The sequence below is a fragment of the Glandiceps talaboti genome, chromosome 3 (genome assembly GCF_964340395.1).
Source record: "Glandiceps talaboti chromosome 3, keGlaTala1.1, whole genome shotgun sequence".
NCBI lineage: Eukaryota > Metazoa > Hemichordata > Enteropneusta > Spengelidae > Glandiceps > Glandiceps talaboti.
The window spans coordinates 15,021,003-15,037,940 of NC_135551.1; the positions used below are offsets into that span (position 1 = coordinate 15,021,003).

General features: G+C 35.7%; 2 protein-coding genes across 2 annotated transcripts in view; both read left to right on the plus strand.

Annotated features, from left to right (window-relative positions):
* LOC144433098 (steroid 17-alpha-hydroxylase/17,20 lyase-like) overlaps positions 1-1,832 on the plus strand; it is a 4,947-nt gene extending 3,115 nt beyond the window's left edge. Inside the window, exon 5 of the mRNA XM_078121407.1 lies at positions 1,234-1,832. Within this exon, the coding sequence (XP_077977533.1) occupies positions 1,234-1,832 (599 nt within the window). The remainder of the gene's footprint in view (positions 1-1,233) is intronic.
* Positions 1,833-8,713: 6,881 nt separating this feature from the next.
* LOC144433099 (steroid 17-alpha-hydroxylase/17,20 lyase-like) lies at positions 8,714-13,859 on the plus strand. Its single transcript, XM_078121408.1, has 6 exons — positions 8,714-8,897; positions 9,911-10,186; positions 10,818-11,000; positions 11,147-11,407; positions 12,787-12,854; positions 13,248-13,859. The coding sequence occupies exons 1-6, from the start codon at positions 8,714-8,716 to the stop codon at positions 13,857-13,859; spliced, it is 1,584 nt and encodes a 527-aa protein (XP_077977534.1).
* Positions 13,860-16,938: the final 3,079 nt, after the last annotated feature.

Consider the following 16,938-nt stretch of genomic DNA (forward strand, 5'->3'; position numbering starts at 1 on the left):
CCTTTCTCTAAACTGTACCCCTCAAATGTTGAAATATTTAAACCTGCAACCTGCAGATTTCAAGCTGGCCACTCTAACCATTCGTCCATAATGACGCCAATCTTCAATAACAGTTACTATAGGATACATGCGCCTAGTTGTCATCATTGTGTATACCAAATTACTTTGAATTTGAAGCTTGTGTTCTTAAGATTAAGCGTAATTACAAAAACAACGTTTGTTCTGAAAATGTTACATTGATATTCGATCATTGAATGTTTTTGAGATATCGTGTTGACAGTCGAGCAGAGAGACAGACTGATAGATGGACATACAGGCAGATAAAAGCATAATATAACCTTTTCTCAACGAACTTCAAGGTAGAACTGCTTGTTTCTCGCATTCCACTGGCAATGCACACATAAATTCATCGTGTATCGTGTGTGTGTAAAGTAGCATTTGACGGTCCTCAATGTTAGTAGCATAGCATAGACAGTGGTAAAAGACACTTGGGAATGTGGAAGCAAACATATAATATTTCCATATCAGAATGACACAGATGGAACAACGAATGTAAAATCATTTGATTAAAGGTATTAAGTATGATGCAAGTAATGCCTTCGCTACTGCTCGCGCTCTATCATTATTGTGCGACATGTGCGCAAATTCTACCTACAAGGCATCTTCTCACTGGCACACCAATCTATCCTATTCATAGTTTCTCAAATATCTATCTTAATTACATGTAAGCTGAGCATTACATTAGTCTTAATTACACACACACGCTAACAAGTGACGTGCGAACAAAAACAGTGTCTGGGCATAGCTAACATAACTTACAAAACGTGTTTTCCCCGAGTGAATCCAGCATTATGCCAAGTTGAAAATAAAAGCGTTACATTTTGATCATATCTCGGGAAAATGTGTTTGTTAATAATAATAATAATAATAATAATAATAATGTTGGTTTCTTATATAGCGCTTTCCCACTCCGTGCTCAAAGCGCTTTACAATTATTACCCCTGGCTCGGATCAGAACAGCACAACGGCCCTTTAGTCTTCCTCAACTCCCCGGGGAGCATACAATCCATTGCAGCCATTTAAGCGCATAGGATTAAAGCCTTCACATTGCAACCTACAACCTACATGTTAACAAACAAAAACATTTATTCCAGACATGTATCAAACGCTTTTTTAACTTATCATTTGATTCTTTCTTCATTTAATTGGTTTTGTTACATAATTTTTTTACAGGGTCTGAAACTATCGTAGCTTCCATTGAGTGGTTCCTCATAGAAATGATGTTAAATCCTGAAATACAGAAGAAAATCCACCAAGAAATCGATGACGTCGTTGGTGTTGATCGTCGTCCAGTGTATGCTGATCACGACAATTTACCTTATCTAAAGGCTGCTATGTACGAATCTTTACGTTTACACTCAATAGGGCCTCTCAGTGTCTTCCATCGTACACTGTGTACCACATCTGTCAATGGATGTCAAATTCCTGATGACACACTCATCATCCCAAATCATTGGGCCATAGATCACGATCCAGATATTTTCGAAGATCCTTATGTTTTCAGACCAGGGCGATTTATTGATGGTAACACGGGTAGATGTGTCTCTTTTAATGAGATGAATTTTACTCCTTTTGGTATGGGTAGACGAGTATGCCTTGGAGAAATGTTGGCAAAAATGGAGTATTTCTTGATTGCTGCTAATTTACTGCATCAATTTGAAGTCACAGAGTCTGTGGTCCATGGTAAACCTTCCACAGAAGGTGTGCTTGGTTTAACATATAATCCAAAACCTTTCAAAATGTTAGTAGGAAAACGAAACAGCCAGAAGTAGTGTATAGAAATTGAATTGTACCGATTACTGACCTACTTGATGGTAATTGTTGTCAGTCAATCAATTATGTGAAGTCAGTTAGTTTAGCGCTGTTTCCCTAGATAACTAATTTCTAACCGACTAATTTAACTAACATTAAAAGCGCTACTTTCATATTTTTGAATATTTACCGATCATTCTAATGAAAGCAGTACATATTATCTAACATTCTCTTTACTATCACTGTTAGAAATGTAAGAATTTTGTCAAACTTTAGTATTGTATGAGTGAAAACTATAATTCGAAACAAAACATTGCTTTTTGTTGTTTGTATTGCATACATTTCTAATTCTTAGAGTTGAAATATCAGCTATCCTTGTTCGCTTTAACTTTCTTTCAGTAGTGACTTGTGTATCACTCGGTATATATGCTCCATAACATTTCAGATTATTTCATTATGATTTATGGAAATTCAACTTTATGTATAGACAGAATTGTATACACTGGCTGCTGCCAGTCGACTGGATTTAACTTGACATTCGTTGATCTAGATATATTATCTGGTGTAGACATGAATCACTTAATAATTTATAATGGAACATCAAGTTTTATAGCACATGTACATTTTTGTATTAAAATTTATTAAACCAGTGGAGTGGATTGAACTTGGCTTAGCACTAGTTTTAAGCATTATTGTTACACGCCAGGTAAAAGCACCAGATTTGGCATGAACCTACTTATTGATTTTAGAGGGGAGCACGCTTGAATATTTGCATAAATTTGCATAAATCAGTAATATTAGAAATAGCCACCAACACCCTTGAGAAATCCCATGTTTCTGTGAAATAAGGCACCAAACTTGACATTCACATTCTTTTGGAACCCATTTTTTTGTCTCGGACTCTTGTTGAATATTTCTATACATTTGCATAAATTAATGATTTTCAAAATGGCACAATCAACCTGGAACAATTGTATGACAGAGAAATAACTTACTTAAGGTAGGAGGTGTCAAATTTGAATTACGGCAACGACGCAACTTTCGGCGTTTTCGGCGTTTGGAAGTGAAGTGAAGTGAAGTGTTATATGTTTTTCGATCGCTGTACATACTCATGAATTAGATTTTTAGGGTGGACGGAAGGTAATTGCGTATGAGTTGTCCTTGCGAAGAAAATTATCTTTACTACCATGACTTAAAGAGGGTCTGTCTTATAAATGTTAGACTTGATGAAATGTATCAACAACCACACTCCCTGTATTGCCGGTCAGGCAAAACATTGACGTGCGAAACTGAAAAGTTGGAGTCGGCCATATCAAAAAGATAACACTACGTTCAGTGTCTGACGCTAGAATTTCATCTCTCAAGCTACTAAATGTCATCCCATTATACATATGTGCAAAGTTAAACAAGCTCATTTTAATTTTTGTCAAAATTCAACAAAATTTCATAAAAACTTTCTGTCAAAAATGTCAATTCTAGAATTTAAACGGACGTGGTGACCCACTATTATTTTGTCATTGATAAATAGCGTGAATAATACATGTACATTGTACACATACAGCATATACAAATAATCTATCACGGACTTTTATCATTTTTTTTGCATTTTTCTTTAAAAATCGTAAAGCAGGTGGGGATAAAATAACATAGTATTTTATGAAATAATGCAAAGAAATTACAAACATATATGTCTGGACATAATACACATTGCACTAAAATATGTAAGTTCATTAAGTGCTCCAGGGATAATCTTTAACTGTCTAAAATTATGATGTAATTAGTTGTTGGAAATCTACTTATTTTGACAAAAAACAATATGTATAGATACAAAAACTGCCATTATCTTGAAATCAAAGGTGGTGACATAGTATTTTCTTTGCATTTTTTTTTACATATTCAGTTATCACTGCTTAGGTATGCACAGTATAAGAAAAATCTATCGACTTTTTTGAATTTGACATCTTGGAATGAGTGTTCCATTCCTGACCTAATCACATATTTAGCCCCAAGAGCCCGTTTGGAAACATGCTGACATTTGAATAAATCAGAAAAAATAAGATGGTCACTATCTGTGAAATAGCTTAATATGCATAAATTCATACTGATTTAAGAGCAATATATATAAAATGTTTCGTTTGATCTATTTTTAATTAATTACCAAGAAAAGAACGCTAAATATTTACACAAATGTGCTTAGATTAGAAATTTCAAAACGTTTTGTTTTGGTACACTTTAAAAAAAGCTAATAGTTCTGGTAAATAACGCACTTTCCTCAGCTGAATCATGATATATAGGTCTCCTGTCATATATAACTACAATGCCCATTTCTGAAAATGGTATTTTCCCCTAATATCACAAGAATGATGTGATGGAAGAAGAATTCAGAATGCAGAGCTCTTTTGAAAAGCTCTGCAAGAATGTTACTGTCTTGGAAAGCTAGTGATTGTAAGAAAAAACACTGTATAACTTCACAATTTCACAGGTAAATTCTCACCTGAAAGTATCGAACAAGTTTAGTGTTGATGCCAAGATGCCCTCTGACTTCACCTAATGTATGCATGTGTTCTTTCTTCAGAAACTAACCATGAGAGCAATCTCTGCTGTAGTGTCTGTGAAATATGAAGAACTTCCGAAATGACTTTTTTCTTGCCATTCTGGTAATATAAGCTCGGACAACAATTTTCAACATAGGAATCATAGTTGTATTATGAAAACCTCTATTTACTACGCTCTTCGCTACTTTGGAATACAAAATGTCAAAGTACCTTATTTCCTAGGAATATATTTTTACAGTGTGACAGCATCTAGTTGACGTTTAGTTATTTAGGCAAATTTATACAAATATTTAAGGACTTTAAAAGTTGTTAATGTATTATCATTAAATAGATCTTTATGAACACTCACGCCAGATGTCTTTATTTCTTTCAATTTTAAATTTTTTAGAATGATGACAGCCATTTTTAATTTGACTGGTATATGTAAATTTATTCTAATTTTCAGGAGGGTTTCTATATTAAAATCAATTAGTACGTTCGGAGGAACAAGTATGCCAAATTTGGCACCTTTATGTAAATTATTTTCCTGAATTATAGGTGTTTTCAATGGTACTAATGGCCATTGTGAATTATTTTTATAAATATATGCAAATATTCCAAAAAATCTTCCAGGATAAAATCAATAAATTGATTTTAAGCATGATTAATGTCAACATTAGTGCCTTTCAGTAAGTCATTTGTCTAGTAATCCCTGTTGTCACCTTTGCAATATAGGTGATCATTTGGCTGTTGCTATGGGCGTGGTCTTGTTTCTAGGTACATTTACATCATATTTTGAATTTATATTCATTTTTTATTAATCGCTGTTCTTTACAATATGCGATCATTTGAATGTTGCTAGGGGCGTGGCCTTGTTGCTAGGCATATTTGAATACTGTTTTTGAATGCTTATTCATTTGTCTAAGAATCCCTGTTGTTATATTTGTAAAATACACCATCACATGGCTGTTGGTATGGACGTGGTCATGGTTGCTAGTGATATTTGCAAACATCTTTGAATGTTTACTCACTCGCAAACCAGATGATGTAGCTTTAGCAAAATATACTCGCATTTGGTTGTTGCTAAGGGCGTCGTCATGGTTGCTCCCATTGACTAAGTACGTTCCGAGATATAAGTTTTTGTCCAAAATTCACATTTTAGACCTAATTTGCATATCGCTGATGAGAGCATTATATGCTTGCTATTTCTTCATCTATACATCCCAATTAAACTTCAGCCCAATCTGCTCAGTGACAAAGATGTTTTCTTGACAAAAATACATATTCATAGTTCTAATTTGCATATTATTGATGGAATCATCGTGTCAAGAACAAATCTTTTAAAACATACACATCCCAAAATGCTTTTCCTCCAAATTTCAGATCAATCTGCCCAGTCAATTTTGAGTTTAATTATTTTGACCAAAAATGACATTTTGTTACCCAATTGCTATAGAAACTGAAACGGTCCTGTTTTCTGTAGAATGGTTCTTGTTAGAAATAGTTACACGCTGAAATACAGAAGACAAACCTTCATTGGAGAAATTGGTGGCAACAAATAAATACTACAAAGTGTCTCTGACAATGCAGGGAATAGCTGAATTTCATTAACTGGACCTGAATATCCAGGTCTAGGTCAAAGGTTAATGTCTAAGAAGAAAGGTTAAACCTAGCAATATAGTAATGGAGACTTTTTATCTCGAATTGATTGACGAACAGCCTTAACAACAACATACGAAATGCTATGAATACACACAGATACGGTGATAGATTTTAACTCGCACCCTTCTACCGAAAATGTTTATTCAACCATTCTCAATCAATAATGACTGTCAATATATCATCCACGACTTGCTCATTGTCTTGTAGGTCAGACATGTTCTGATACTTGCCCCATTAACGTGTAACCTACCAACCCTAGGCTCATTGTCACCTGTCCCAGATAGTTTCATTCAGTTTTACACGTAGACCAGTATGTGCCTCGTAAATAAATGTATTAAGGGGAACGAAGGTGAGACTGCTGTATCTTCAGTGCATTTCTGTATGCTTAGTTGACAGAGAACGATCACCTTCATGAACCCTGCCTTACTAAGCCCCTCTAACATATTCATAAGATTGGCAGATGTGGCAGACGATGGTCTGTTGTAAACTGGGGCAAGGCATTCTGTGACGCAAATAATGTTAGGAGTTTCACACCTCTGTAAACTGTTGCCCAAATAATACTCACTCTATTATTATTTTAATCATGTATAATAGGCACCCCTTCCAGATGTAATGCTCCTCATTTTGTTGAAATATACGATTTTCCTTGGTTGATGGCGATTTGTTTGAATTCTACTGATTTAGGCAAATATATGCAGATATTGAAATGGGCTCCCATTCTAAAATCACTATTTAAGGGTTTAAAATGAATGCAATATTATTGCAACACAGTACAGTCATAAGGGATCGGTCAGTTTCTTCGGCTGGGGGAGGGGGGATTGGGAGGGGGGGGGGGGGGTTCACCCTGTTTTAGCACAACTGAACTGACAATGTTAAGTAGTGCTATATGCATGGCATAGTGTTTGTCCGTCCGTCCGTCTGTGTGTGTGTGTGTGTGTGTGTGTGTAAACAACTTAAAGTCAAAAACCAATGGACTGATTGCCACTATATTTGGTGGGTGTATTACCTTGGGTGTCTAGATGGGAAATTGTGCAAAAATGATCTTCCACCGGTGTGTGATGTGGGTCAAAAAATGTGATTTTTGTTCCAAAAACTTAAACTCAAAAACTACTGGGCAGATCGATCTAAAATTTGGTGGGAACATGTTTAGATTGAGATTTGTACACAACATGATGATCCCATCAGTGATATGCAAATTAGGGATAATAACAGTGTGTTTTTGGTAAAAAATCTTTAACTCCAAAACTACTGAGTAGATTGGGCTGAAACGTAATCGGGGTACTTTTAAAAAAAATGTACAGTTGTGCTACAATGACCACCTAAAGTTCTGTGACATATCAGTGACTTTACTATACATGCAATATCAATGCCACTGTACCGATGTTATGGGTCCATTTTTATGTGACATGCGAAACTCATTTAAACCTTGCATTTACTTCAGCTTCGAAAACTTTCGAAGCTCAACCTCAAAGGCTATGAACAACCTAACCGGATCTGCTAGGGGAGACCCCTAGGACTCCCTCATCCACAAAGGTCACTCATGCATTCAACCAACAATCAGAGATGCACCAACCTTTTTAATGTCACAATGGTATTAAACTTTTCTTAAGAATGTTCACCCTATGCTAAATTTAGATGATATTGTCTTTTTAAAAATGTGAAATATTTGCCAAAATAGTAAAAACATTGCCTTAAAACGCCAAATCTCCCTTACAAATGATACTACCAGTAGATGTGCTGACCTTATACTATAATGATTAAGAACCCATTTCAACTATATGTAAGTATGTAAGTTATAAGTAATAGTTTTTGCCTGAAATTGCCTGAATATCCTAAACATGGGTTTCAAGAGTAAAAAAAACCCCAGAACTTCTAGGGGGAGACCCCCTAGCCCCCCACAAGAGGTAGACTTTATTTATCCCAGTCTTAAGCTCTTCCCCCTATACCTCTTACTGTCAAGATACTATTAAACTTTATTTCAACCCTATGTAGTTGCTTTTTACATGTTGGTGCTGTCTTGTGCCGCTTGGAAATTATTGCCTGAAAGTGTGAATAGTCTCAAAATTGCCTATTAAGAGTTCAAAAGCTCCAGGGCTTCTAGGGGACACCCCTTCGGCCCCCATGAGAGGTGTATATATTCCCTTCTCAACTCCATTATGCATATACATTTACCCTGTGTTGTCAATAATTATATGATAGTGCTATCCCAAGTATTTGTGAGACAGTCAAGCAGTCCACTCTGAGTCACACTAAAAAAATACATGTCATGTGATATGATATGGGAGGGGGTTAAAAACCCCCCCCCCCCCCAACACCGCCTGAAGAAACTGACTGGTCCTAACATTTGTTTCTGTGATCGCGCAAGTTCACTTACGGCGAAATAAATTATTCTTATTTGGCGGCTGTGCCTGTGGGCTAAGTACTAGTCTGTATTCAGACGCAGATTATATTTTGTCGTATTCCTCAAAATCCTTCTGAAATATGTTTTATTTAACTACTAATCTAGTTGTATGCAAGTACATAACCTATAACATACAATAGTATAAAGCATGTGTACAGAACGCTCGCTACTCACTCACTAAGGATTCGAACACCTAAAATATAATCTATCTTCTGTAAGTTATCGCCTCCAAAACGCCCTCTAGCCTCTCGCCATGATAACGAAACGCCTGTGAAACATAATATGAAACACTGACAAAGTAGCCATGTTGACCGAGGCCGTGTTAGCAGTTATCGCAATCATTTTCATCTTGATTGCCAGGATGTCAAACAGACCTAAATTACCTAAAACCTACCCTAAAGGTCCACCTGGTTGGCCAGTGATCGGTAACTTACTACAACTTGGATCACAACCACACTTGAAGCTGACTGAATGGAGTCGCCAGTACGGTAAGAGTAGCATTATTACTAAACTAACAAAGAACTTGTCTAAACGAATTTAAACATATTGAAAAGATCACCACATTCCTGTACAGTTTCCTCAAATGTGAAATATGTAACATTGTCTTTATTTCATAATCAATTTATGTGCAGTATTTAGATATATGTCAATATGAAGTTATAAATCTACAGCTCTCGTAAATTTAAATCTAGGGCACCTTTACTTACTCATATGCAAATACGTTATGCATTCATTACATGTTGTTTACCTGGGTCAGGGACGGGTGTTTCTAAGCATTGGCAGCCTGCAGGATATACAGACCAATTGAACGGAAAATAAAGCAACAGCGGACAAAAACAATATGCAGATTTCTTTAATTTTTATGCCATGTGACCCTGGTTGATTAAAGAAGTTATGCAACTTGAGTACTAATAATCTGTATAAGCTAAGCTTTTCCCCTGATCTTTCCATATACTCAATATATATTGTAATCAAACATTTGAAAAGTTTCTAGCAATATCGACCGCAAACGTGTGAAATATGATAGTCATTGGGTTAAATTAGTTTTATTTATACAAAATAATATGCTAATATGCAATTCATGACCATTATGTTTTGTAAAGAATTATGTAAATTAAACTGATTCATATGCAAACCGATGAAGGAAACATAATATATTAGGTGGTGTTATCGATGTTAACACCTAATCAAATGTCGGAGGTAAAACTCTAACGTCTGCATGCTGTATGATCAGTATATCACCTTGCGGACCATACTCTACTCAATAAAGTCGTGTGATTCCATTCTGAATAGTGGTAACTTACTGTAAGATCATTGGGGTGTATGAAAAACAAATTGCTGATGTGAAGACAGGTAAACGGATTGTATTGCTTACAATACCATATAAATGTCAACGTAAAATAATTTGTTGTTGGAAGGGAGGCGCTTGATTTTTATATAAGATGGAGAGAGTTAGTGAAAACAATACATAACCAATGCAAGTTATCATTTGTTGTTTCAGGCTCTGTGTACAGTTTGAACCTGTGCAAAACTCGTGTTGTGGTTTTGAATTCTTACAAGGCGTTGTCTGAAGCAATGGTTGACAGAAAGGCGGACTTTGCAGGTCGTCCCCGTGATTTCATATCCATGGAGATTACGACAGGGTATAAAGCGTTCTCCACCATGGATTACGATGAATTTTGTAAAGTGGTGAGGAAGAGTGCACATACTGCTTTACGTGTAAACGGAACAGAGAGATGGAGTGAGGTCATCACAATGCAGGTAGACAAGCTGATAGGTATGACTATATGCTTATCCTAATTTTGTAGTAATATGAAGTCATTTCTTATTCATTTGTAACGTATTTTTATGATTGTTAATTCGGCCTAAACAGTTTTCACAAGATTGTAATTATGCAATAACAACAATTCTGTGTGTGTGTGTGTGTGTGTGTGTGTGTGTCTGTCTGTCTGTCTGTCTGTCTGTCTGTCTGTCTGTCTGTCTGTCAGTCTCTCACTCTCTCCTGTATTCTGAGAATCGTTTTAATCCAATTTCATATAACTACAAATGAGAATGCATTTACAAAATGTTAGGACTAGAACCACTAACTTTGTGCAATTGCTGCCTCTATAGCTAAATAACGTAATAACAGATTACCAATCAATGTGGCATCGATGGGTAGTTGGTATCGTCCTCCAACTATGTTCAAGCTGGTTTCGTTTGAACGAATATTTGCTTGTACTCAAACGCCCCCCTCCTCAAACCATCCTCCTCTTTGTCCAAAATCTTAACCCCTTTCCAGTCGATACTATATTGTTTCTATCGTGATACATGTCCAAACACAGGGGAATTCACACTGCTAGGATGTCGATGTTGCACCAGTCTTGTGGTATTCTTTATTCAGTTCTGTTTTTCTATTTTGTTCCTAGATAAGCTCTCTGAAAGAGGAAGCTCACCTTGTGATCCCCATTTACCATTGAGTTTGGTTGCCTTCAATACCGTATCTGAAATCACTCAAAAGCGGTCCTATGAAGAAGACGACCAAGAATTTGTTGACTTTATTCAGTCGAATGAGGACCTTCTCAGAAATCTTGTTGGATGCTCTCCCGTTGGTAAGATATGTACATTCTTTCCTGTATTGGCTGCAATACATATTATTCCCATGAATGGAAAAATAAAGAAAAAGACTAATGTGCTAAAGGTGTGTCGTGTGTCTATCAATTCTTTCTAATAAATGATGATGATGTATTTTTTTCAGACTATGCCAGATGGTTAAAGCCCTTCTTCAAATCACAACTTGATAGGTTACAGAAAGCAGCAGCCTACCGAGTCGAGTATATGGAAGGCAGAATAAGGGCACGTAAAGAAAAGTTTAACAGTACGAACCCCCCACGTGATGCGATTGATATGATGTTAATAGCTAAGGAAACCTTCCAAAATAATCCCACATCTGGGATTTCAGCAGAGCTCTTTGATGATAAGGTTGTTGTACAAAGTGTGATGGACTTTTTTTCTGCAGGTAGGTTGATATTATTGGAAAATACATAAGAAAATATGTCAAAGTAAAATGTGATCCTCTCCTAATTTAAAAATAAAATCCGAAAATTTGGCCCTCCACAGGACAGATTTGTAAAAAATGCCCTCCCCATTCCTCCGACCCCCTTTTAATTACTGAAGGCTCCCCAATGTAAGTGCTATCTAAGTATTTGAATTATTTACCTTGTTTCTCGTCTATTCTAAACAAATTTAGTGTACACATAATGAGGCCTTCCGTGAGGACTGTTGTTCGTATATATTCTTTGCTAATGTACCACAATTATATGAAATTTGAAGAATGCATTGTCAAGAATTTATAGGGTATAGTCAGTATGTGTACCAAGTCATATGAACTTTGAAGCATATGTGCAGGTATTCCCTCATTATCAAAAACCATTGATATTTAAATAAATCATTACAGTTAAAGCTACTTCAATATGGGCTCTAAGTGTTGTTTTAGGAGTATACCAAATAAAGTGAAATTGGAAGCTTGAATACATATGATATAGCTTAATTACCGAAATCAGTCAATATGTAAATGATTCAATAAAGCGAGAAGCTACATCATAACAATGTTAATAATGTTATACAGTGCTTTCCCACTATGGGCTCAAAGTGCTTTACTATTATTACTCCTGGCATGGATCCTTGTCAGTACAAGAGCCATTTATACTTCCTCAAATAATCCCTGGTGAGCATACAATCCATTGCAACTTTTGTAAGCGCATGGGATTAAAGCATTCACATTTAAACCTCTATCCTACTTTGTCCCCAATTATTCAAGTGGGTGGACTTAGGCACAGTTGTAGTTCAAATCTTGCCTAATGACTTCAGCCACTCAGAAACAAATGGAAGCGATGGGGTCCGAACCTGCAACCTGCAATTTCCAAGCCGGCAACTCTAACCATTCGTCCATAATGACGGCACTCTTTAATCACCATAGGATACATGCGCCTAGTTATCATCGATGTGTATACCAAATTACTTTGAATTTGAAGCCTGTGTTCTTAAGATTAAGCGTAATTACAAGCACATTTGTTCTGAAAATGATACATTGATATTCGATCATTGAATGTTTTTGAGATATCATGTTGACAGTCGAGCTGAGAGACAGACTGAAAGATAGACATACATGCAGATAAAAGCATAATATAACCTTTTATCAACGAACTTCAAGGTAGAACTGCTTGTTTCTCGCATTCCACTGGCAATGCACACATAAAATCATCGTGTATCGTGTGTGTGTGTTAAGTAGCATTTGACAGTGGTAATCGACACTTGGGAATGTGGAAGCAAACATTCAATATTTCAATATCAGAATGACACAGATGTAACAACCAATGTAAAATCATTTGATTAAAGGTATTAAGTACGATGCAAATAATGCATTCGCTACTGCTCGAGCTCTATCATTATTTTGGGACATATGCGTAAGTTCTACCTGCAAGGCATCTTCTCACTGACACACCAATCTATCATATCCATAGATTCTCAAATCTCTATCTTAATTACATGCGAGCTGAGCATTACATTAGTCTTAATTACACACATACGCATGCTAACAAATGACTTGCGAACAAAAACAGTGTCTGGGCATAGCTAACATAACTTACAAAACGTGTTTTCCCCAAGTGAATCCAGGCATTATGCCAAGTTGAAAATAAAAGCGTTACATTTTGATCATATCTCGAGAAATTGTGTTTGTTAACAAACAAAAATATTTATTCCATACAATCATGTACCAAACAACTTTTGAACTTTAACATTTGATTCTTTCTTCATTTAATTTGTTTTGTTACGTAATTTTCCTTCTAATATTTCAGTTATTTTTCACAGGGTCTGAAACTATCGTATCATCCATGAAGTGGTTCTTGGTGGAAATGATGTTAAATCCTGAAATACAGAGGAAAATCCACCAAGAAATCGATGACGTCGTTGGTGTTGATCGTCGTCCAGTGTATGCTGATCACGACAATTTACCTTATCTAAAGGCTGCTATGTACGAATCTTTGCGTTTACACTCAATAGCGCCTCTAAGTGTACTCCATCGTACACTGTGCACCACATCTGTCATTGGATGTCAAATTCCTGATGACACACTCATCATTCCAAATCATTGGGCCATAGATCACGATCCAGATACTTTCGAGGATCCTTATGTTTTCAGACCAGGGCGATTTATTGATGGTAACACGGGTAGATGTGTCTCTTTTAATGAGATGAATTTTACACCATTTGGTATGGGTAGACGAGTATGCCTTGGAGAAATGTTGGCAAAAATTGAGTATTTCTTGATTGCTGCTAATTTACTGCATCAATTTGAGGTCACAGAGTCTGTGGTCCATGGTAAACCTTCAATAGAAGGTGTGCTTGGTTTAACATATAATCCAAAACCTTTCAAAATGACAGTAGAACGACGAAACAGACAGAAGTAGTGTACAGGAATTGAATTGTACCGAGTACTGACCTACATGGTGGTAATTGTTGTTATTCAATCAATTATGTGAAGCCAGTCAGTTTAGCGTTGTTTCCCTAGATACTTAGTAACTAGTTTCTAACCGAGTAATTTAACTAACATTAAAAGCGCTGCTTTCATATTTTTGAATATTTACCGATCATTCTAATGAAAGCAGTGCATTTTATCCAACAGTCTCTTTAATACCATTGTTAGAAATTTAAGGATTTTGTCAAACTGTATTGTATGAGTGGAAACTATAAAATTCGAAACAAAACATTGCTTTTGCTGTTTGTATTGCATAAATTTCTAATTCTTAGAGTTGAAATATCAGCTATTCTTGTTCGGTTTAGTTTTCTTTCAGCTGTGACTTATCTATCATTCGGTATATATGCTCCATAACATTTCAGATGATTTCATTATGATTTATGGAAATACAACTTAATGTACAGACATAATTGTATACACTGGCTGCTGCCAGTCGAGTGGATTTACCTTGGCGTTCGTTGATCTAGATATATTATCCGGTGTAGACATGAATCACTTGATAATTTATAGAGGAACATCAAGTTTTATAGCACATGTACATTTTTGTATTAAAATTTATTAAAACCAGTGGAGTGGATTGAACTTGGCTTAGCACCAGTTTTAAGTATTATTTTTACACGCCTGGAAAAAGCACGAAGTTTGGCATGAATGTTCCTAAGGACCTACTTATTGATTTTAGAGGGGGAGCACGCTTGAATATTTGCATACATTTGCATAAATCAGTAAAATTAGAAATAGCCACCAACACCCTAGAGGAATCCCATGTTTCTGGGAAATAAGGCACCAAATTTGACATTCACATTATTTTGGACCCTACTTTTTTTGTCTCGGACTCTTGTTGAATATTTCCATACATTTGCATATATAAGTGATTTTCAAAATGACAATCAACAATTGTATGACAGAGAAATAACTTACCTAAAGACACAAACTTTGGAATGAGTGTTCCATTCCTGACCTAATCACATATTTAACCCCAAGAGCCCGTTTGAAAACATGTAGACATTTGCATTCTAATTAATGACCAAGAAAAGAACTCTAGATATTTACATAAATCTGCATACATCAGAAAATTCAAAACGTTTTGTTTTGCTACACTTAAAAAAACAATGGTTCTGGTAAATAACGCACTTTCGTAGCTGCATCATAGGGCTCTTGTCATAATATAACTACAATGCCCATTACTGAAAATGGTATTTTCCCCTAATATTACAAGAATGATGTGATGGAAGAAGAATTCAGAATTCAGAGCTCGTTTGAAAAGCTCTGGAAGAATGTCACTCTCTTCGAAAGCAAGTGATTGTAAGAAAAACACCGTATAACTTTACGATGTTATAAGTAAATTCTCACCTGAATGTATCGAAAAAGTCTAGTGTTGATGCCAAGATGCCCTCTGACTTCATTAATGTATGCATGTGTTCTTTCTTCAGAAACTAACGATGACAGAAATCTCTGCTGTAGTGTCTGTGAAATATGAAGAACTTCCAAAATTACTTTTTTCTTGCCATTCTGGTAATATAAGCTCAGACAACAATTTTCAACATAGGAATCATAGTTGTATTATGAAAACCTCTATTTACTTCACTACTTCGGAATACAAAATGTCAAAGTACCCTATTTCCTAGGAATATGATATGTTTACAGTGTGACAGCATCTAGTTGACGTTTTGTTATTTAGGCAAATTTATACAAATATTTTAGGATTTTAAAATGTATTATCATTAAATAGCTCTTTATTAACACTCACGCCAGATGTCTTTTTTCTTTGAATTTTAAAATTTGCAGAAATATGATTTTTTAAGAATGATGGCAACCATTTTTAATTTGACTGGTATATGTAAATTTATTCAAATTTTCAGCAGAGTTTCTATATTAAAATCAATTAGGTTCGGAGGAACAAGTATGCCAAATTTGGCACCTTTATGTAAATTATTTTCCTGAATTATAGGTGTTTTCAATAGTAATAATGGCCATTGTGAATTGTTTTTTATAAATATATGCAAATATTCTAAAAAATCTTCCAGGATAAAATCAATAAATTGACTTTAAGCATGATTAACGTCAAAATTGGTGCCTTTTAGTAAGTTTTTTGTTGTTGAAATATATGATTTTCCTTGGTCGATGACGACTTCTTTGAATTCTACTGATTTATGCAAATACATGCAGATATTGAAATGGGCTCCCATTCTAAAATCAATATTTCAGGGTTTATGTTGAATGCAATATTATTGCAACATAGTCATAAGGGATCGGTCAGTTTCTTCGGCCGGGGGGAGGGGGGTTTTGGGAGGTGGGTTACCCTGTTTTTAGCACAACTGAACTGATAAGGTTCAGTAGTGCTATATGCATGGCATAGTGTCTGTCTGTCCGTCTGTGTGTGTGTGTGTGTGTGTGTGTGTGTGTGTCTGTCTGTCTGTCTGTCTGTCTGTCTGTCTGTCTATGTGTGTGTGTAAACAACTTAAAGTCAAAAACCACTGGACTGATTGCCACTATATTTGGTGGGTGTATTGCCGTGGGTGTCTAGTTGGGAAATTGTGCAAATCAAAATGATCTTACCACCGGTGTGTGACGTGGGTCAAAAATGTGATTTTTGTTCAAAAAACTTCAACTCAAAAACTACTGGGCAGATTGGTCTAAAATTTGGTGGGAACATGTTTAGATTGGGATTTGTACACGACATGATGATCCCATCAGTGATATGCAAATTAGGGCTAATAATGTCTTTTTGGTAAAAAATCTTTAACTCCAAAACTACTGAGTAGATTGGGCTGAAATGTATTGGGGGTGCTTTTAAAAAACTGTACAGTTGTGCTACAATGACTACCTGTTCTGTGACATGTCAGTGACTTTACTATACATGCAATATTAATGCCACTGTACCGATGTTATGGGTCCATTTTTATGTGACATGCGAAATCATTTAAAACCTGCATTTACTTTAGCTTCGAAAACTTTCGAAGCTCAACCTCAAAGGCTATGAACAACCTAACCGGATCTGCTAGGGGAGACCC

What these genes read in the sequence shown, in the direction of transcription:
- LOC144433099 (XM_078121408.1), top strand. Translation starts at nt 8,714, where the DNA reads ATGTTGACCGAGGCCGTGTTAGCAGTTATCGCAATCATTTTCATCTTG. An exon ending in TGTTGGATGCTCTCCCGTTG is followed by an intron (nt 11,001 to 11,146) that starts GTAAGATATGTA and finishes TATTTTTTTCAG; the next exon opens with ACTATGCCAGATGGTTAAAG. An exon ending in GATGGACTTTTTTTCTGCAG is followed by an intron (nt 11,408 to 12,786) that starts GTAGGTTGATAT and finishes ATTTGATTAAAG; the next exon opens with GTATTAAGTACGATGCAAAT.